At 32.0% G+C, this 22,213-nt stretch overlaps 1 protein-coding gene across 2 annotated transcripts; it reads right to left on the bottom strand.

The window, feature by feature from the left end:
* Nucleotides 1-16: 16 nt before the first annotated feature.
* On the bottom strand, nt 17-21,879 carry LOC139519065 (uncharacterized). Of its 2 annotated transcripts, none has more exons than XM_071310842.1 (3): nt 21,592-21,879; nt 2,588-2,645; nt 17-657 (listed from the first exon to the last, which is right to left on the bottom strand). In XM_071310842.1, the coding sequence occupies exons 1-3, from the start codon at nt 21,592-21,594 to the stop codon at nt 131-133; spliced, it is 588 nt and encodes a 195-aa protein (XP_071166943.1). In that variant the 5' UTR covers nt 21,595-21,879; the 3' UTR covers nt 17-130. The 2 variants fall into 2 exon arrangements, with proteins under 2 accessions (XP_071166943.1, XP_071166942.1); XM_071310841.1 differs by lacking the exon at nt 21,592-21,879 and adding an exon at nt 5,295-5,434.
* Nucleotides 21,880-22,213: the final 334 nt, after the last annotated feature.

Below are 22,213 nucleotides of genomic sequence, written 5' to 3'. Positions count from 1 at the left end.
AGTAGTTTGCTCGAAATAAGGTTTAACTATTTTTATTATGTATTTCTATCCTCTTATCCCCCCTTTTGTTGTAAACACACGATTGTAGCAGTTCTGGAATTTCATGAAGATTTTGTAATGCTACGTATGTCTAGCCTCTGTAGCCTTTCCAATCACCCATCAGATAAATTACAAAGTCGTCATTAATGCCGTTTCCCTTTAATTGCCCCGAAAATTGGGCATTGTTCATAAAACTTTTGTGTCTTCTCGTAGCAAAGTCTGAATAAAATTGTTTATCATTTGCATATGAATTTTCATGTGGCGCGTTGTATGTATTTTGGAACTGCTTCTTTTCATATGTCGACGGAAAAGGAGAGGCATCCCTTAATCTTAAAGATCTGGTATAATCTTGTGGATATGGTCGATAAGATGGTCTCTGGTGGTCGAAATGATTTATAATCTTTTTGTGTACACCAGAAATAGGATCGAAAAACTCATAAAACGAAGGAGGTGTCGTTGGAATCATATTGTATCTAGGGGCGAAAGATGGATCCTGGCGATAGGTTTGACCGTAATCGGGTCCATAATCCGGATGGATGTCAAGAGGTGGTGGCTGACGAAATGGTGGACGTCTATAATCATTTATGTTTCTTGATATCCATCTACTTGCTTCAGAACCTATAAAATACACAAGACAACATTAAGTGAACATGTCCATTTGTTTCTATGTGTCTAACATCTATGTCTTGATGATGTTATAAAATATGACAGATCACAGACTATGTATGAAAACACTTCATCAAAGATACCAGGCTTATAATTGATACAACAGACGCGCGTTTCCTTTATGATAGCAATGCATAGAATAATTATTGACATCGACGCTCTAATCACAAAAGTTAAAAGTCAAAATAAAGTAAAAAGATAAAGAGCATTGAGAGTAAATAATTCTTAAAGATTTGTCAAATATTGTAAGCAAGTGTTAGGTCTGTTTCTGGGGTAGAAAATTCTACGTATTTCTAACAAAACGAGATTTTATGAAATTGTAATTGAGATTATCCTTCAATGATAATTTATGTCAAAACAGAACAGCAGACTGTTCCATGGATATATTTCATTTTAGGCATCGAGAACAATTGTTTAATCAGAAAATTAGTAGCAGTTTTTCTTACCTAGGCCGTATTTAGCACAACTTTTTTTAAAGTTTGGGGCCTCACTACTTTTTAACTTTATTCTTGTTTAGCTTTCTAACTATTTTGATCTAAGCGTCACTGATAGGTCTTATGTAGACGAAACGAGAATCTGGCGTATCAAATTATTAGCTTGATACCTTTGATAACTACTTGATGTTAACTGACATAATATCATATAACAACAAACATGATAGATTGTTAGTAGACACATGTTAGCAGCTTAACTAGACAATAGATCATATTTGATAGAGTGGATAGAGTGGATTGACCGGATTGAGAATAAAACAAGTTCTTTTTTTTCTAAAACATACACACAGCGAAACTTAAAATTAAAACGGCCATATAATACAGCTAATGTATTTTTTGTGGATACAGTTTATTTATAAGTATGACCAAACCAATAATAATATTAAATGATAGTTCAAAGAGCCGACTGCAAAAAGTGTTCAAAATATTCTGGAGAATTAATTTAGTATGTTTTTGTCATTTATATTAGAAATGACGGTATTGTTGCCTGTTTCATGTCCCAAAAACCACAGACAAAGCAGCCTATGAATTTATTCATTTTTAATCAAGTATATAATTTAACCTTCGATTTATCATTCCCCTTCTATTTAATAAATATTTTGCAGTAATTAGTATACGTCAGTCATAGCTCATTTATAATCAAAACATAATGAGATGAGTAAGTCATTTTGATGGCGGTGTAGCTGTCTGTCTGTAAATTTACACGTATGCTATAGGTGGCACGGTAGTATTTCCTGGCCCATAGGGATAATGATAGCCTTTTTAGAATTTTCACCACTTTCTAACACTGCAAAAAAATCTACATTCACACTTAACTGAAGTACTTTCATTTTACTATTCAGAAATGAATTTGAATATGTATCATGACCGTTTACTTTTTTTGCTATTTTTAGAAACATAAGGCCACTAGTAATTTTAGGTCTTTTATGGTGCAGTGAATACAAAATTTAAAAAAATTCTCAAAAATTCATTTTCATCTGTATGTAAAATTATTTCATATTTTTCTACACCTGATTCATCCCTCAGTTTGGGAAAGTATGTTCAGTTGATACTGTATTTTTGTCCAATCACACTGTTTAGATACATTTACCTAAGTAGGGTACACAAAAGAGCAACCTAAATTCTGGAATGCAAATACTACCGTGCCACCTATAGTCATATTTTTACACTTCATAAAGTTGATTGAATGTGTAAGGTGCAATACTCATACTTTCGTTTAGGATAAATCTTTTGCTGACTTAGCAAAAAAAATATTATATTGGATCAAGAATAGTGTACTTTTTATCAATGTAAGACCCATCAAAAAAAATATTAACTTCAGTGGCAAGAAACTGTCTGTAGATCAATGAGTGACTCGGTGTTAATAAGTATAACTCTATCAAGCTTACCTTGAGCCACAAAGATGAGAAACGAACTAAGGAGTGTCAGCCAATAAGACAGAACAACCTGGAAAAAAACAAAAATATAATTATTAAAAACAAATTGTATGGTTTTATCCACCTGTGTACATTATTTTCTTTGGCGTTATTCTGAACTAGGTTATGGTTCACAACTTGTCCTTCTGATATTCTGTCACATCTAACCCCCTTGTTTATTAATTTTGTATTTACATTGTGTAATAGATCAAATTCATTCGTTCGGTGTATGTTCACTTGATTTTGTTTATATGTCTTTTGATTGAGTTAAGCCATTTCAAGAGAAATTTTATAGTAAGTATTTTTTATGTTGTGATGTTACAGTATTGTTTCAGGTTGGGTGGAGGTGGGCGCCTATTAAAACGTCTAATGCACCTGTCCTAAGTTAGGCACCTGGTGTCAAGTGGTTGTCGTTTGTTGATGTGGTTCATAAGTGTTTCTCGTTACTAGTATTTTTTTAAAAGATTTTCATGTTTAAAGGGTTTTACACTAGCAATTTGTAGAGCCCTTTATATAAATACCTTTCTGTACAGTGTGAGCTAAAGCTCCTTATTGAAGGTCGTAATTTGACCTATAATGGTTTACTTTTCCAAATTGTGACATGGATGGAAAGTTGTCTCATGGGCACTCACACCAAATCTTATACGTAATTATTGATACTCATTTCAGGGTAATTGAATCTAAATAGTTTTATTTCCGTTTCTAGAAGATGGTATTGATTGTAATTAGACAAAAATATCTAAAAAGATATAAAAATATTTTCATTTTGGGAATTTGGACGTTTAATTATATGTACATTTTTGTCTAGAGATCAAATAAACAAAATGTTTTGTAATTGATATAATGACAGATATTATGATCAAGTATAAACAATATATCAGAACTAAAATAAATAAAACAACATATCCTTATTCTTGTCAATTTGATTGCTACCAGCAACTTCTGTTCACTTTGGGGTTAACGCAGATTATGCATGTCAAAGAGATTTGACTTCTGCAAACAAATGAAACTTATCGTGATAAAATAATTTAGAATTTTTTCGGAGCACCTGAAATCACCCCCCGGGTTTTGGTGGGGTTCGTGTTGCTCAGTCTTTTTTATATTGATTTTCTGAACTGTTGTTTTTCTTTTCGTCGTTTTTGTTATGCCATGTCAATGTCAATACCGATTTATGAATTAAATATTCCTTTGGTAACTAACACCTCTTTTGGAGAACATGTAAACATACGAAAAAATCTCTTCGTTTCTTTCCTCGTGGTTGTTAACTTAACATTGTTTAAGGTTTTATGCTGAATTTCAGGCAATAATTTGTTGATAGTGACAACAGGGCTGACAGAAACATGCAAAGTTCATGTCAATAAAAAATTAGGATGTAGGTAGATTAATTAGAAAATGATGTTCAACTGATAACTTCCAATATATATATATATATGTGTAGTTACGTTCGCCCATACATCAAATTCTGAATTGGCCTCTGTGAAACTTTCATGTCAAATATTTTAATAAAAGAAAAACCCAGCATATTTGAATGTCTAAATTTGGGCGAGGGTGTTTTGAATTTTATCTTTATATATAACTATTTTGGTCAATATTCTCTCTTTAATTTGGTTTCATTATTTTTCACTTATATGTTAGCACGCCATTATTTACTATTATGCAACCTCATCTGCATCTTCATAATAGTATTTGTCTGTCGTTGATATTATTACTTTTCTTTAAAATTGTTAATATAACCTTATATAAATGTATGTTAAGATTTCAAAGTTTAATTAGATTTTAACATACCTTAATAAATGTATTACATTCATGACATGTTACCAAAAATCGAATATTATAAGTTATATGGTTCGCTTCTGACCCCCTACGGATCCATAGAGGGTTAGTAAAAATCCATAGGGGGTGAGGCCGGAGGCCGAGTCCCCTATGGATTTTATTCACCCTCTATGGATCCGTAGGGGGTCAATAGTTAACCGTATAACGAATTTATCGCACGCTAGACTTTTTCTGCTGCGTTTTGTTGAAAAATAAACAATGATGTGAAACACATCAACATTAATAGATGACGTCACCGTTAACGCGTCATGAATCCCCTATGAAATTTACTAACCCCCTACGGTCTAATAAGGGGTCACCACGTGACGGCGGTAAACCAATCACAACGTGATAATTTACCCACGGTGCGATAATTTAGATTATTATGGTTACCGTGCATACATATAACCTTCGTCAGGTATGCTCAATTATTGCGTTTGAAAAGATGGAAACGTCTCAGAGCATGTTTAAACCTTAACAATGATTAACTTAACTTGAAGCTTTTAAAGTTCCCAAACAGAACGACCACGACCTCATTTTTAGTTATCTAATTACCAAGTAATAAAATAGCAGTGAATTAAAAAAAAAACCAAGTAAGTCCTTGGTATTCTAATCAATGGCTTTTTTGTTTTATTCTTATCAAATAAATTGAACAAAACAAAGCTAGACATAAGATTTCAAACATAAAATTGCATTAACCTTCTTCATTCTTCAATGTTTTGTTGCACTTTAATATGAACTAACATGTAACATTTTATTATTCAGTATGATGATAATTGATACTTATACTTTTATAGATACAATTTTTAAAAGTTAACATTGAAGCATGAAAACTGTGTTAATGTATTTACTAAAAATGTATACTTACGTCCATTGAAACGGAGTTCATTTTATTCCAAATAGATTTAAATTTATGAATCAAATAAATTAAATAATAAAACAAAGCTTCTGATATGTGGTTAAGCTATAAATGAGATTTCCAACAGATTGCAATGGTTCTCATTGGCCATGAACAAATTGACATTTACGAGGTTTAAAATTAAAATAATCAGAGAGAACGATGATTGATTTCCGTGGTCATAACTGTTATATGTAATAATGTATCGGTTTTAAAGCATATTAAACTTCATGATGAACTTAAGGTTTCCGCTCTAAATCACGTTTTTTAAATCTTTTTTATTATAAGTTTTATTTTGAATAATAATTTGACTTTGGTGTGGTAAATGATACATAATAAATATATTGCAACATAAAAAGGGAACCCATGAAAACTATCGCAACACGCATAGTTTTTATTCTCCAATGGTATCACCAGCCCAGTAGACAGCACTTCTGTGTTGACATAAATTATCATTGATGTGGTCATAATTATAAAGCAGCTGTTTCCAAAAATTTTCTATCTCAGGAACATAATTTTTTATTCACAATGCTCTCAAACTTCGTACTTTATTTGGCCGTTTTAACACTCGATTCAAGCGTCACTGATGAATCTTTTGTAAATGAAACACGTGGTCTGGCGCAAGTATAAAATTTCAATTCTTGTATTTGTGATAAGGTTATTGAATACGTTTTATGTTCCAACTCACTCACAATTGACTTTATAATTTTGCTATTTCTTTTAGGCCTGTTTTGGTCATATAACTCCCAACGTTTCTACGGGTTTATACATCCCTGGCTTTAAAATGTTAATGTTCTATCTTTTCTTGTGAGGGTAAATCAAAGTAGAAGTGCTAAATTTAATCTTATAATGCTTATCGAATTCAGGTATGGTAAATTTTGGTATCATAATGGGTCATTTTATTACAAAATAAATCAAACAAACTCAAAAAAAGACCAAGCAGCAGATTATAATAATCATAACTGTTGTCATGACTGTACTGAGTCAGGAGTATGATAGTTGCGTTCCATTCGTTTGATGTGCTTGTGCATTGATTTAACAAATTGAATAAGGACTTTCCTTTTTAAAATTTTTCCCTTGAGTTTGATATTTGTTATTTTACTTTTTATTATGGCAATATATAAAACATAAGTACATCTTCACAATTTTTGTTTTTCTGGTCATTAAACATCCGTTTTCATGTAATTCCTTCATTAATACTACACAATATTTATTGCATTATTCATTATTTCATTTATAAATTTTGCGTTTTTCAATCGTGACAAGTAAGTTGATTAAAAACCATATTAATAATTCAATTATTTGTACGTTTTTATGTACCACATGACATTGAATTATACCTACGGATGTTGCATAATGAGACCACAAGTATGTTTACTTACTGTTTGAACATCTTCTAATAAGTAATTAAAATTAATTGTCATAGATTCCCCTCGGTTTTTTTTCTTCTAAATAAATAAATCATAGGAAAACTGTTTCATAAGATTTATTATTCTATTGTTAAGGTTTGCTTTTCAGTTGACCAGTAAAACTAATTCATTGTGGCAGTTACAACTGTTACATTGTATAAATTACATTCGTTTAGTGCATCTGATAGTTTCAATCTTTAAAAAACAGTCATGCATATTGAGATATTTGAAAGAAGTTAACTGATGGCAGTTGAAAAATCAAAGATCCTAAGATGACGTTTTGCCTGCAATCTGCAAATAGTTTAGAAACCGAAACGACAAAGTTACTTCATACCGCTTCATTTGAACGTTGTTGGATATTTGTCCCATCTGCTATCATAATACATCTCATAACTCTATATTAATTCATGTTTATGAAAACCCAATAAATAACTCAGATGAGAATTTATCAGGTCCTTCACTTCAGGGTCAGTATCTTGCAAACAATGTATGCAAGTTTGGTAAAATTCAATTGAGTGGTTTATAAGGAGTTGCGGATTAACAACTGTACTTGCATTGGTGTTGTTTTGAATCAATTGTAACATAGTAAGGTGGATATTGTTGTACAGTTATGAACACTAACGGTCCAAAACCACGTTGGTACTTGAATATTGACATAGCACTATGTCACAGTCGTGCTTTCTTTCAGTCATATAAATATGAGAAAAAGTGGTGTGACTGCCAATTATACGACTGTCCACCAGAGACTAAACGATGCAGAAGTAACAACTATAGGTCACATAATTAGCAAATCCATTTTAAAATATTGCAGACAAGAAACTAACAACTAATGTACAAAATAGTAAATAAAAATTAACAGTGAAACAGCACAACCAAAGACCAAGACTATAGAAATCGGTTTAAAAGGTCTTACTAGTAACTCATCAGATTGGTATACAAAACACATAAAGAACTAACAAAAAAACAAAAGACACAAAGTGCACATCTGCGATTACTCACAGTTACCAAAAGCTAGTGCAAAACAAATATCAAGTAATAAAACAAATCACGTATCTAAAATATCAATCATTACACATTCAATTGGAAGACGTCATAAACAGTCTGAGAAAAACGTGACCTATTGCAATGCCAAAATAAAGGTATTCACATAAATGTAGGACAGCCCATGTACATAGGTGTATAATAATAATTTAAAGTTTTGTTTTAATTATTGATAACAAAATCAATTTAAAAGAAAAACAATATGCAAAGATCTAATTACTAAAGAAATAACAGTGTCAAACTGGAAACCTTTAAGACTAATGTACAAAATAGTAAATAAAAATCAATTATGATATATAACAACAAACGACAACCACTGAACAACAGGTCTGCTGGCGTTCATCTCTCCTCATATCCTGGGACAAAAGTGAAACAGCACAACCAAAGACCAAGACTGTAGAAATCGGTTTAAAAGGTCTTACTAGTAACTCATCAGATTGGTATACAAAACACATAAAAACTAACAAAGGTATTCACATAAATGTAGGACAGCCCATGTACATAGGTGTATAATAATATTTTAAAGTTTGTTTTAATTATTGATTACAAAATCAATTAAAAAAAAACAATATGCAAAAATCTAATTACTAATAAAATTACAGTGTCAAACTGGAAACCTGTAAGAATAAGTTCAGACTAGTGATGGGTCGTTTGACTAAATATGTTAGATGTGCACCGAATAATATTGCAATCTTAGGAAACATGATTTATTATTAGTTGATAGTGATTTTGAAATATCTTTCAGTAACCGTGTGTACTGTTTTTTGACATTGGTCTTTTTGTAACGTTTTGTGTATTACAATGCCGGTCTGGTGAAACAATCCCTTTCAATTAAATCTTTAAAGTTTGTTCTTATGTCATGTAGTAACATAACTGTTTCATGTTAGTGGAGGTTGAGCACTCACCAACACGTACAACCCCGACATGTTTTCTTGAACCTGTTCCAAGTCAGAAGTCCATAATTTAGAAGATGTCATTGATTGATGTCTGTTATATTTGATTTTCATTTACTTAAGTCGAGCAGTTTGTTTATCTTTTGAATTGTTTCAAATTTAGTCTTCTCTAGCTTACATCCAATTGCTGGGGTTCTTTTTCTTTTTTTTACAGCCGTATGGTAACCATATAGTCTTTAAATCCTCCACCTTTTTCTCGGGTGTGTATATGTGTCATTGGGTCGCTGAATCATTGAATTCGCATAACTTTCAGTTAGATTTAAGCTTTAATGGCCCCGTCCTTGTATTGGTATGGGAAAACTCAGTCCCCACTCCAGAATCGTTCATACTAAAATTTACAACAGCAGGTGCACGCCTTTATGTTCTGAGGGTTCTGTGCAAATTTGGTTGGATTTTACTAATCCGCTTTCAAGAATTTGTGAATAACCTAAGTGTAAAATAAGACAAAAAAATGAATATAAGTTGCATCCCTTCGCTGAAAAACAATAAATCCATGTCTCAACAGATGAAAACCGTTTAAATCGCATAAACCATGGCCATCGACCGGGATAGGATATCCCAATTTGCATGAATCAACCGTAATATGTCATTTGATTGTCAATGGGTCGGTACCAGTTCTGGTTTTCACCAATAGTACCATTCGCCTAGCAACCAGTGTTTTTGGAATTTTTCGGTATCATTTAATTTTGTCACTTTCTATAGACTTATCCCTTTTTAAATTTTCCTTCGAGTTTGTTATTTTTGTAAATACTTTTTAAGACGATTTATAAGTTCTATTTGGGTCGTTTAGTTATGTTATGCTCTCAGTCATGTTATTTATGATTGTTTTATGTCACTGGCTTGCATGCACAATGACAATTATCCCTTAACCACGTGGCAATTGCATCAAGTGTTTTATACAGAAAGCCGAAAACATGACAAAACCAGAAATTATGTCATAAAGATGATAAACTGTTCCATATTCAATCTTTAAAGCCGCAGTCGATTCATCACCAAGAAAAATATTTTGAATAATGACTACATTAAAATTTGCTGAGTATGAAAAAACTCGCCGACAGTTTTCGTATTTCCTTTTTTATTTCCAATCGTATAATTATGGTATAAAATTATTCTTATATGTTCACAACAGATCACCTTGGCTTGCAATGAATGACAACAAAAGGTTGATGGGCAATAAGAAGCATATCTGACTTTAGATCTTAGGTCTAAGAGGAAGTGTTGAATTTTATTAATTTTCAAAAAAGTCGTATATTTATTATAATTTAAAGCGTCAGAGTCATCTTTCTATTATTAGAAATATAATTTCACAGAATTTTCACCATTCTATTATTGATATAAGTGAAAATAACAGTATATACACTACGAGCTATTATTGCAATTTTCTCAATTTACTATAACAATAAGGCTATAACTAAACGTTTGAACGTAAACCGTAAGTATGATCGAGCTATATAACCAAACGGGACATAACATAAGAGTAACCAAATTCATCTAAGGTTGACTTTGCCTGAGGAAGTTGGAACATTAACTTCTTCCTAATTTCATAATTTATCAACGTGAATTTTATAATAGTATGTTATAAATCATGTCAGTACCAAAGCTATGACTACTGAATTGATGATACCCTTTGGGGACAGTCAGCCATCAGGGGTGTATATATCAAGTCTTCGGAAATTAAAATTACACTTAAATTCTATCACATTATCATTTTATTATATACAAACATTATGTTACAATGTTGGAATTTATCAAATTTCTTTGTACGAGTTTTAGAAACAGGACGAAAAGTGATGCTCACCGAGCTATTTTCTTGTTTAGCAGCGAGTACAACTTGTTTTAAAAATTTTGTCAGATTTTCGGAATCCTTTGGTTTTATCCATTTGAAGGCCTTAAACATTTTTGCCCAATGACCCACATTTTTCTTTTAATAAATCTTTTACATGTATAATGATAAGCTATCTGTAAAACTTCTCGATGATAAAGCTATCGAAAGTCAAGAGAGAACATTTTCCCGCCAAATTTCAAAGGCTTTTATCTCGAAAACAAGCACATTGACCTATATAATTTTTTGTGTTGCTCTTTTAAGTTCCTTTATTAACCCCTTATCAATATATTCTATTGTTTTTAAAAGCTAATTATTTTGAAAAAATCCGAACAGTTGGGATTTCTAAAAGAAAAGTTTTAACATGAACCGCAAATATGACTACAAAATTAACACGACACAAAAATTATATTCACATTTTCGTTTGCTCAGGATGGAAGCAGAATTACATGATACTTATATCATTATTCTGTAGTTGACAATGCAAGGTTATTTTGTGCTGTTTTATGTGCTTTCGTTTTTTGTTTTACATGTTTATTTTTTATTCTGTGGTAAGTCACCACTTCGGTGTTGACATGAACATCAATTATATGGTAGTTTTTATAAATTAACTGTTTTCAAAAGTAAGAATTATAAATACATAGGATTTTCTTATCCAAGGCATAGATAACCTTAATTGTATTTTGCACCATTTTTTTGAATTTTGTACCTGTTTGGCTTTCTTTACTATTTTCTGGTACTTTGATAACTATTAGCATGTCGAAATGTCCTATTGTAATGTTTATTTGTGTATTTCGTTGTCCTGAATGTTCTTGCATTAATTTGTACTGTATAGTACGGCGGCTTTGTGAAAAATTGTACACATCCTGCTACAAGCATAAAACTTGGCATAGACCTTCCTAAACTATTACTCTTTCATTTCAGATAGGGAGGCATTTGAAAAAAATGTTTCACTTCCGGTTAAATTCAACATGGCGGACATCGTACTTAAATCAGCCCAATATCGAAGGCTAGCATGTGAAAATGTGTTATTATCATGCTACTATCATATAATTTGGTACTAACCTTTGTTTTTTACTATTTTTGGATATATTATATAGATTAGTGGTCTTAAAAACCCCTACTTCCGTTAAAAGCTAACATGGCGGACATTGTACTACAATAAGCTTATTTTTTAGGGAGGGTACTTGAAATGTGTTTTAACGAATTGCTACTATCATAACATTGTGCAGGAACCTTTTCTTTGGTGCTTCTCATGGTTACAATGTATGAGACATATGTCTTTAAAACCCTTACTTCTGGTATTATCCAAAATGGCGGACATAGAAATATCAGTTTCTTATTTTAACATTCATTTTTTTTTCTAAATGTTTTTTTTTGTGCTGGTCATTACAGTTTTGGCCTTAGGTTATCCCCAAAACCACTAATTCTATTATGTTGTAAAGGGTCAAATAAAATCTTAACACTTCCGGAAAAAAAACAATATGGCCTAAATTTCAAAGATGAGTCCTCAATCCATATCTTCCTTGAAGAGTTTTGGATAGACCGATTAAAACAATATTAAATAACTTAAGTACTGAAACATTTTTTAAATCACTACTATTTGGTCAAAAATACATGTTTATTCACGGACACCCCACATGCACAGAAGGCAGTGCACGGGACACCCGAGTTTCCCAATTAACAATGACCGCGGCAGCCTTTCTTCCATCCACAATGTACAAGCTTCTGACAAAATGATGAGACCTCAGAGTTTTTTAAAAGGGATCCTCTTTGTCCCTTTGCCATCTTTTAGCGCCTCGACTTGGGCCCGACCATAAGGGCCAATTCCAGACTCGTCCCCCTAAACACATGCCTTAGTATGTTGGAATGACGAGACCATGTTGAGACCATGTTGAGGGAATAGCCTCAATAAGCCTTCCTTTTTGCCCTTTTACAAGCGAAGAGAGAACCGTATCACAACCGGTAAAGGCATGGATCACAATAAGTGTGTGTGATCACTCATTGCCTAGTGCATTTGAAACGCCATTGATGAATATTAGTCCAAAGTGTTTTTGCCCTCCCAAACACAATCCATAGTTCGTCTACCCCTATGTCACGAAATAGCGAAAAAAATAATGACCGCATCATCAGTAACGCCTGTTCGAATCATGACTCGTTCAAATTCGTGTTTCACTGCATCAGACACATGCACCATGATTCTAGTGTCTGCCTCTTAATGTGAACTTAGTGCTTAACTTGAAATACATCATGTGGTGGATGAGATAGAATATCCTGAGCATTTGTTGCTACAACTACCATACTCATCCAAGACCACTCATGTTATAGTTTCAAGATATTTTATTAAAGTAAGGACATAATACCCAATCAGTATACTCGTTAGGACGCAGATACATGTTTATTCACAATCGACAAAGACTGTGATATTGTCTCTTACATCCATAATGTACAAGCTCCTGATAAGATGAAGAAGCCTCACAAAGAGTTGTCCAAAAGGGTTACCATGGTTCATATTTTTTCCTTCGCCATTTATAATCGTCTGGACTAGACCGAGTCGTGGGAATAGCATCAGTAAGTCTTTTCTCTTCCAAAAACACATGTTTTCCTGCTTGGTTAACCCCATCTGATAAGTTTCATCGATCTTACAACAAACCCACGTACCGTTTTATCAATGACATTATCAAATCCATAGCTGATGTTGTTGGCTGATCAATCATCATTCTAAATGCTAAAGTCACATCTCCAAACACCATCCATGTGACCAAAGAAGTTCCTTTTCCGGCGAACGTGTAATCTCTCAATGCCTAGTGCATATGAAAGGTCATGGATAGATATATATCTAAAGCTTTTGCCACTTGCAAATATAAACCAAGGTTCGTCTGCCCCTATGTCATAGTATAGCGAAAAAGCAATGACATCAGCATAGACTGTTCGAGTCATGACTCAGTTAAGTTTGTGTTTCCTTGCATCAGAGACATCCATCTTGATTCTAGTGTCAGTCTCTTCGTGTACATAGTGATCAACTTGAAACATCATCATGTGGTGGATAATACTGAACATCCTGAGTATTTGTAGCTACAACTACCATACTCATCCAAGACTTTATCCACTCTTGTTACAGTTTCAAGGTTTTTTATTAATTTTTATTTATGTTCAGTGTTATCCATAACGTGATGTATTTCAAGTTTAGCATCATGTTCACATTAAGAAGCTGACAAAAGAATCATGATGCATGTATCTGATGCAGTAAAACACAGACTTAACTGAGTCATGACTCGAACAGTCGTTACTGATGATGTTGTCATTACTGTTTCTGTATTCCGTGACATGGGGGTAGACGAACTATGGATTTGGTTTAGGAGAGCAATTAACTTTGGATTAATGTCAATGGCTTTAAATGCACTAGGCAACGAGTGATCTCACACACTTATTGTGATCTATGCCCTTACCGGTGGTGAAACGGTTCCATGTTTGCTTGAAAAGGGAAACAGACTGCTTGGGAGATATTGATGGCATTTGAACATCTGACTTTAACATATAGAATGATGCTTGATCAGCCTAAATCACCGGGGTTTTACTGTAAGATCGCACAAACTTATCAGATGGAGCTAACGAAGTAATAAAATAACTGTTTGCACAATATGGAGGGCTAATTGAGGCTATTCCCTCAACTTGGTATAGTCTTTTCCAGCATGTAAAACGTGCAATAAACTAAGGCGGGTGTTAAGGGGGACGAGCGTGGGATTGGCTCTTATGCTACCCAGCCCAGGCGTTAATGGGTGGCGAAGGAACAAAGAGGATCCCTTTTAAAAAAAACTCGTTCTCATCATTTTGACAGAAGCTTGTACATTGTGGATAAAAGAAAGGATGCCGTGGTCGACTTTAATGTTGAACATCGGGTCTCTCGTGCACTGCTTTGTGTGCATGTTGGAGTGACCGTGAATAAACATGTATTTTTGTCCAAATAGTAGTAATTTTATAAATGTTTTAGTACTATAGTGATTTTATTTTGTTTTAATCAATCTATCCAAAACTATATATCGAAGAAATGGATTAAAGACTCATCATTGAAATTTACGCCATTTTTTTTTACCGGAAATGTCAAATTTGTATTTAAATTTTTACAACAGAATAGAATAAGTGGTTTTGGGGATAACTTAAAGCCATAAGTTGAATGACCAGTACAAAGAACAATTTGAAAAAAATTGAATATTTAAATAATAAATTGATATTTCTATGTCCGCCATTTTGGATTTTACCGGAAGTAAGGCTTTAAAAGAAATAGGTCTTATACATTGCATCAATGAGAAGCACCAAAGAAAGGTTCCTGCACAATGTAATGATGGTAGCAATACGTTAAACACATTTCAATACCTTCCCTAAAAAATAAGCTTATTTTAGTACAATGTCCGCCATGGTGGATTTTACCGGAAGTAGGGATTTTTAAGACCACTAATCTATATAATATATCCAAAAGTAGTAAAAAACAAAGGTTTGTACCAAATATTATGATAGTAGGATGATAATAACACCTATTCACATGCTAGCCTTCAATATTTGGCTGATTTAAGTACGATGTCCGCCATTTTGAATTTAACCGGAAGTGAGACATTTTTTTCAAATGCCTCCCTATCTGAAATGAAAGAGTAATAGTTGAGGAAGGTCTATGCCAAATTTCATGCTTGTAGCAGATTGTGCACAATTCGTCTGAAATATGCTTGTAGCCGCCGGACTAGTAGTTCTGTCATGTAATGTTGTCATTTTAAAGTTATATTTTCCATTTCCATAAGAGCTAGAGGTTTGGCTAGCCCAAAAACCAGGTTCAACCCGCCATATTTTTTTTCTAAAAATGTCCTGTACCAAGTCAGGAAAATATCCATTGCTATATAATAGTTCGTTTTTGTGTGTGATACATTTTAATGTTGTGTTTCTATTGTGTCGTAGTTCTCCTCTTATATTTGATGTTTTTTCCTCAGTTTTAATTTGAAACCCGGATATGTTTTTTTCTCAATCAATTTATGAATTTAGAACAGCGGTATACTACTGTTGCCTTTATTTATAATACAATCAAACTTCCAACAGAATGTACTGTAGAAATGTAATATTTACAGCTCATCTCTAGTGTTTTTCTGATTTTACTTTTTAGTCATGATACTAAAAAGTAAAATCACAAAAATACTAAACTCAAAGATAAATTCAAAAGGAAAAGTTCCAATCAAATGACAAACACATAAGCTCAAACACATCAAATGTCTAAATGGTCATATTCCTGACTTGGTACAGGTTGAATTTCGATTATTCTATAAGAAATGGAAATGAAAGTAGCACTTAACACGTTTCGTTTGCCCGATAAGCATTTCCAGATTTTCAATTATTAATAAGACTCCGATCTAAACATGTAAAAAGGAAGTGTAGACACGTAGAAACGTTAGTAGATGCTATATTACTAAAATGACATAGAAAATTATGTCAAATTCATCTGAGGCCAATATTGCCTGAGTAAGTTGGAAGATTACACATATTTCCTTCCAAAGCACTGAATACTGAGCAGCTGAAACCCTCGAAAACTGTCAGTCCACCAGCAGTGTTATCGACCTAGTGCTTATAAATGAAAAACAACACTCTATCAATTATATGTGTCCGACGCACTCGTGTGAACTGATAATCGGGAACGATTCAATCTTGATTTTTGAAAATCTGGAATTTGTGAATGAAAAATAGTATGAATTTCCTGCGTCCGAACCTAACGAATTCATAAGGTAGATATATTAAGAGGTTTGTGACACAAATGGACCTACAAGAATCGACAAGTTCATCTTGGGTCAACTTTGTTATAACTTAATATATACAGTTCAGCTATACAATATCAGTAATATACAATGAAATTTCCATCATTCTTTTATTGATGTATTATCTACAGTATACATAATATACGATGGAATGTCTATTATTCTATTATTGATGAAATATGTACATAACTTATAATTCACGGTGGAATTGCTATAATTCAATATTATTGATGTAACATCTATTGGTTTTTATATTAAATCATCAATTATTATGTGTCAAAAATATACATTTTAAGTGTTGACCTTGGTCCGATACATATATTATAAGTTCTGTATATTTTTGGCTTTTTACATGAATATGTTTGTCATTAAAATATATATAGTTAGTAAATATGTGTCAAGTTTTGTATACATCATTCTACAACATAGAATGTGTATAATTTCTTAATGTTCAAGAATGCTGAATTAACAAAAAAATTCTTTAATATTCCTCTGGTTTTAATCAACTTAAACATATTTATTTATTATTATTATTATTATTATTATTATTATTATTATAATTATTATTATTATTATTATTATTATTATTATTACTATTATTATTATTATTATTATTATTATTATTATTATTATTATTATTATTATCATATCTATTATTTGACTAATATCTTTAGACTTTCATACAATAGGATAATCTTTTGAAACAAACGACAGTTATTCATATCTTTTACGGCTTATTTTACCATAATGGTATGAGTGTTGTCCATTGAAGGTCGTTCGTTGACCTGTTGTTGTTCTCATACTTGTTTTTGTGAAGAGTTGTCTCCTTGCCAATCATACCACATCACCTTTTTTTTTACTTTATGCAACAATTTTAACATATAATTATTTTTTTTTAAACGTATCTTAAAAAAATTTTGTTTTCCTGAATTACCTGTTTCAAAATATATATGCAGACAAAAATAAGTTTTAGTTTAAGTTACATTATCCGTTAATAATTCTTTAAATTCAATTCTGCCTCAAAATTCTATTGTTCGTATACAATGATCTATATTCATGTCTTCATTAATAACATAATGATCATTGATGCCTTGATCACCAACCTATTATATTTTGGAATATTATTTTTCTTAATTGAACATGTCATTTGAATACATTTTTGGATGAATGATTTTATTTATTAGAGATGATCATACTACGCTGATTTCAATTACTTGTTTATTTATTTGTTTATCTATTTATCTTAAAAGTTCTACGATTAGATCTATTTAGCAATGAAATATTATTCTGCATATAGAGAATAAAATTGAGAATGGGACTTGGGAATGTTCCCGGATTTTTTTTCTCTCAATCGATTTATGATTTTTAAACAGCCATATACTACTGTTGCCTTTATTTTTCCCTTATTAAAGAGACAACAACCCGACCAAATAGCAGAAAACAGCACAAGGCCACCAATTGGTCTTCAACGTAGCAAGAAAATCCAGCACCCGGAGACAGGCTTTAGCTGGCCCCTAAACACAAATATGTGCTACTTCAGGGAAAATGGCTTTACAATGAACTAAGATAAGGAAAAAAAAACATACAAGACTAACTTAAGCCAGAGGCACCTTACTTGAGACAGGTGCAATTTCTGTTATTGCCTGATATTTGATAATTAATTCAATGATATTAATGTACATGCGAATGCATGAACTTTTAACATCAGATAAAGATTGATATTAGGCCATTATTTGGCTTCATACATTTGAGACGTGTCATTTTATTATACAAATATATACAACGTTTATCATTAATATGTATAAATACACAAGGTTCACAAATTTAAACCATCTTCCATAGTCTATGACTACAATCCAGGATCGTTACCCTTTACATGTCATCGGATGCTTGTCAATATTCTTAAGCCCTAACTTCATATTGATATTTTCCTTGTTGATAAAATGGATTTGGTTGGACACCTAATGAATGGAGTGTGGTTTTTAAGCGCGAAAAGACGACCTGAACATGATCTTTTAATGACATTTTACGATTTGAACAACCACACTTTAATGTTACAGTATTATACACAAATCCAATACTTAAAAAGTTACTATCATTTGGTTGTGTGAATGTATCAAAACACAGCCCTCTCAGAACGAAATTTGAATGTTTAGTATACTATGCTTCATGAAGGGAGAGTTTAGGTCCACTGTACGCTATAAAACACTTTTTGATCTCTCCCTATCCATTTATAAATAGTATTTCAAAATTATTTCCGTATTGATTTATATTTAATAATTATTTACCGTCCTGAATGTAAATCAAATATATTTAGTTTAAACATATTTTATTGTTCAAAAATGACAAATGGATTAGACACAAGTTTTTCAACTTACTAACGTCTTCTCTAATATATACATAAATCTACACATGAATGAACATCACCTATAATATCTGTATTCTAAAACCAATTTTTATTTAAGTATGGAGGTATAAAAATAAATTACATATTAATTTGAAGAATCAAATATTTTAACCACTGGACGTCAAATAAACAACAACAAAACTTTAACTAAATGCGAAAAGGTCCAAAGGGACATTCAAATTCATTTGTCGGAAACAAACTGATTAGTACATAGCTAAGAATAAAACGATCAAAATCAGTAGTTTACAAAACAGAACATAAAAACTTAAGACTAGAGCAACCCCACCGGAAATCGGGGTAATATCAGGTGCTTTGGAAGAGTAAGTAGATCTTGCTCCACTTGAGACACCCGTCGCGTTGCTCATGTTAATACGAACTCGGTGATAAAACATTCGGTAGGTCACGTTCGATGAAAAGATGACATGATTGTGATGACGACAATTGGAAAATATCCGTCGTCATCTGTGAAAATGATCTGCCATATGGGTCAACGAAATTGTGATGACGTGGTAAACGTTTTGAAGAACGATTGGGACTCTTGGCTAAAAAGGTTCCTTGCTAGCAGTAATCCTCTATCAAGGAAATCATGATAGGAAATGTAAGGTCAGTTATATAGTATCAATTCGGATACATATATTCCATATGCAGAGCTGTTGGAATGTTGATACATATTTATAGAAAGATAACATTTTGGAGCTGGAATGATCTATTTTGTCGTAAAGTTTTGTTCTCAACTGACCCTTACTGTAAATCTCTAGATGCAAGTCTAGATCGATTTCTTACGATTAAGTAGATAAATAAAGGCAACAGTAGTATACCGCTGTTCAAAACTCATAAATCCATGGACAAAAAACAAAATCGGGGTAACAAACTAAAACCGAGGGAAACGCATTAAATATAAGAGGAGAACAACGACATAACACTGAAACGTAACACACACAGAAACGGACCAAGCATTAGACAAAACACCACGAGAATAACAAATATAACATGAAAACCAAATACATGAATTTGGGATAGACAAGTATCGTGCCACGTCTTATCTCAATTTCTCAAGAATTAAGAGAAAACACAAACGACTCAACGTTTAAATGCAACACACACAGAAACGAACAATAATATAACAATGGCCATCTTCCTGACTTGGTACAGGACACTTTTAAAGGGGAATAAAAGTGGTGGGTTGAACCTGGTTTTGTGGCATGCCAAACCTCGCACTTTAATGGCAAAGTTAAATATAACATTGAAATGACAACATAATATTACAGGACTACAATACAAATTAATAGAACATGTTAGACAAAGAAAAACATGATTAATAGATAACAAAAAGCATCAGGTTTAAAATTCAATACGCCAAAAAACGCGCCTTGTCCACACAAGACTTACAAGTGACGCCCAGATATAAAAGATCGAAAGTGAAAAAAGAACAAAGTTGTACAACACTGAAGATTAAAAGTTGAAAAGGTTTCGCCAAATACGGCATTGTTTTTATGCCCGGGATAAGAACATTCTTATTATATAGAACAATTCATGCTATTGCAAACAGTAAATTTTATCGAATGAATATGAAAGAGATATACATAAAGAAACTGAAGTATTAACTAATTACAGAAAACTAAACCCGAATAGACTCCAGGGCAAAACCAAATTGTAAATTTTGTTAAATGAAACAAACAAAAATTTGTTTTATTATTATTCCTGGTATTTCTATTTTTTTTTTTTTTTTTGTGTATCCCAATGCGAAATAATAATGGGCACGTGTTTACTCGACCTATGCATATCTCTACTATTACTGTCATGCTTTAAAATGCTGTGTCTATCCACTTGTCAATGTTCCTGCCTTGCAATGTAAACATCTTTAAGATTTTGTTAAAAAAAAAAAAAAAAAAAAAAAAATATTTCGATTGTTGGCATTCTCATCATGGTTTATATTCTACTTGGTATCAACTCTTTATGTCATAAATTAATTTAGCTCCTCAACTTTGACAAATTTTCCAAAGTTGAAATAATAGTTTGTCTTTATGGCTACCTATTAACTGATCAGAATATGATCATTTTTATTAATAGTAATAATTACTAAAAAGCCTAAGAAAAGAACATATGCTAGACGAAATATTAAATTGAGTTTAAACGTAAACCCACACATGACAACCTTGTCGTCTGCCCGTATGCAACACAATATTGACAATATGCATACATGGAATTTGTTTTACGCTTACTGTGTAAACCATATGTTTCATATGTTATAATATGAAACTGGGTTATTATTTTTTATTATAATTTATCTTTTGTTTGTGTGTGGTGGGGGAGGGGTATTTTTTCGTTATTAAACTTTAAAGTAATATGTGCATTTCATGGTTTCCTCTTTATATGATATTTTCCGTAAAATATTTTAAAAACTTTTGAGTATTGCTCTCAATGTCCTAGTCAATAATGTATCACCACCAAAGAGTTTATCCCATCCAAATATATATTGCTAATATCATAATAATCAGACTGCATTTCTTTTTCAGTCAAACATATTAGTATAAGAGAACCTTGCTGCGTGTGTCTTACTTACAAAAAATCAAATAAGTATTATTCTTATGTCAATTAGGGTGAATTACCCATAATTCCGTCTCTTTTATTTTTTCAGCAAATGTATGAATCTATATTTTCATTTTGAGGAAAATGTATTCTTTTAAAATTTCGCTAGATTTGTTATATCTCTGGAAAACTAACATATGCACTATTGAAATAGATGATAGAATGAAATAAATCGGAGAGAAAATTCACTATATAAAAGACTTGAATGAACCCAAGTCTTTTTGAAAAGGAACTAAGTGTAAATAGTAATTACTTACCATTATTTCTTAAAAGTCGGACATAAACAGAAATATGCCAAGAAAAATAATTTCCTCCCGATGATCCAAAATTTGCAATATATCTTACATAGTCGGTAGATTGAATACTAAATATAGCGATATACAGGTAAACTATTAATTATATCACAAAGCCAGGTGATGCGTAAACCATCAACGATGAAACAAATTTTGACTTTTATGCTATATGAAAAATTTATTGTGCGTCAACCATAACGCTTTTGGTAGTTTGTATAACAGTTAAAATCAGCCTCCGGCTACTGCACTTAGAAAGGGAAGACTGTAAACACACAAGGAAAAAATCTTAGATACAAACTACTGTATGATTTATATAAGTAGGTGTGATCATAACAGGAACGTGTTCTTTGTGTTATATGTTATTTACGTGTATCATTCAGTTGTTGGTGTAACAAATGTATTACATATGTATCTGTTGTGTAAAAACATGTAACCCATCCTAAAAACGTCATTTTTTTGTGTGTATTACATGTTTATAGTGTCTCTTGTGGTTGTCTGTTATTTCCTCATTCAGGACAAATGAGATGAAACAGTTATAAATACTTAAGTTATAACACGTACATTTTACTTTTACCTTTTCAACAAA

This window comes from Mytilus edulis, chromosome 4, assembly GCF_963676685.1.
Source record: "Mytilus edulis chromosome 4, xbMytEdul2.2, whole genome shotgun sequence".
Lineage (NCBI taxonomy): Eukaryota > Metazoa > Mollusca > Bivalvia > Mytilida > Mytilidae > Mytilus > Mytilus edulis.
This window is presented reverse-complemented; position numbering and strand designations above follow the sequence as displayed.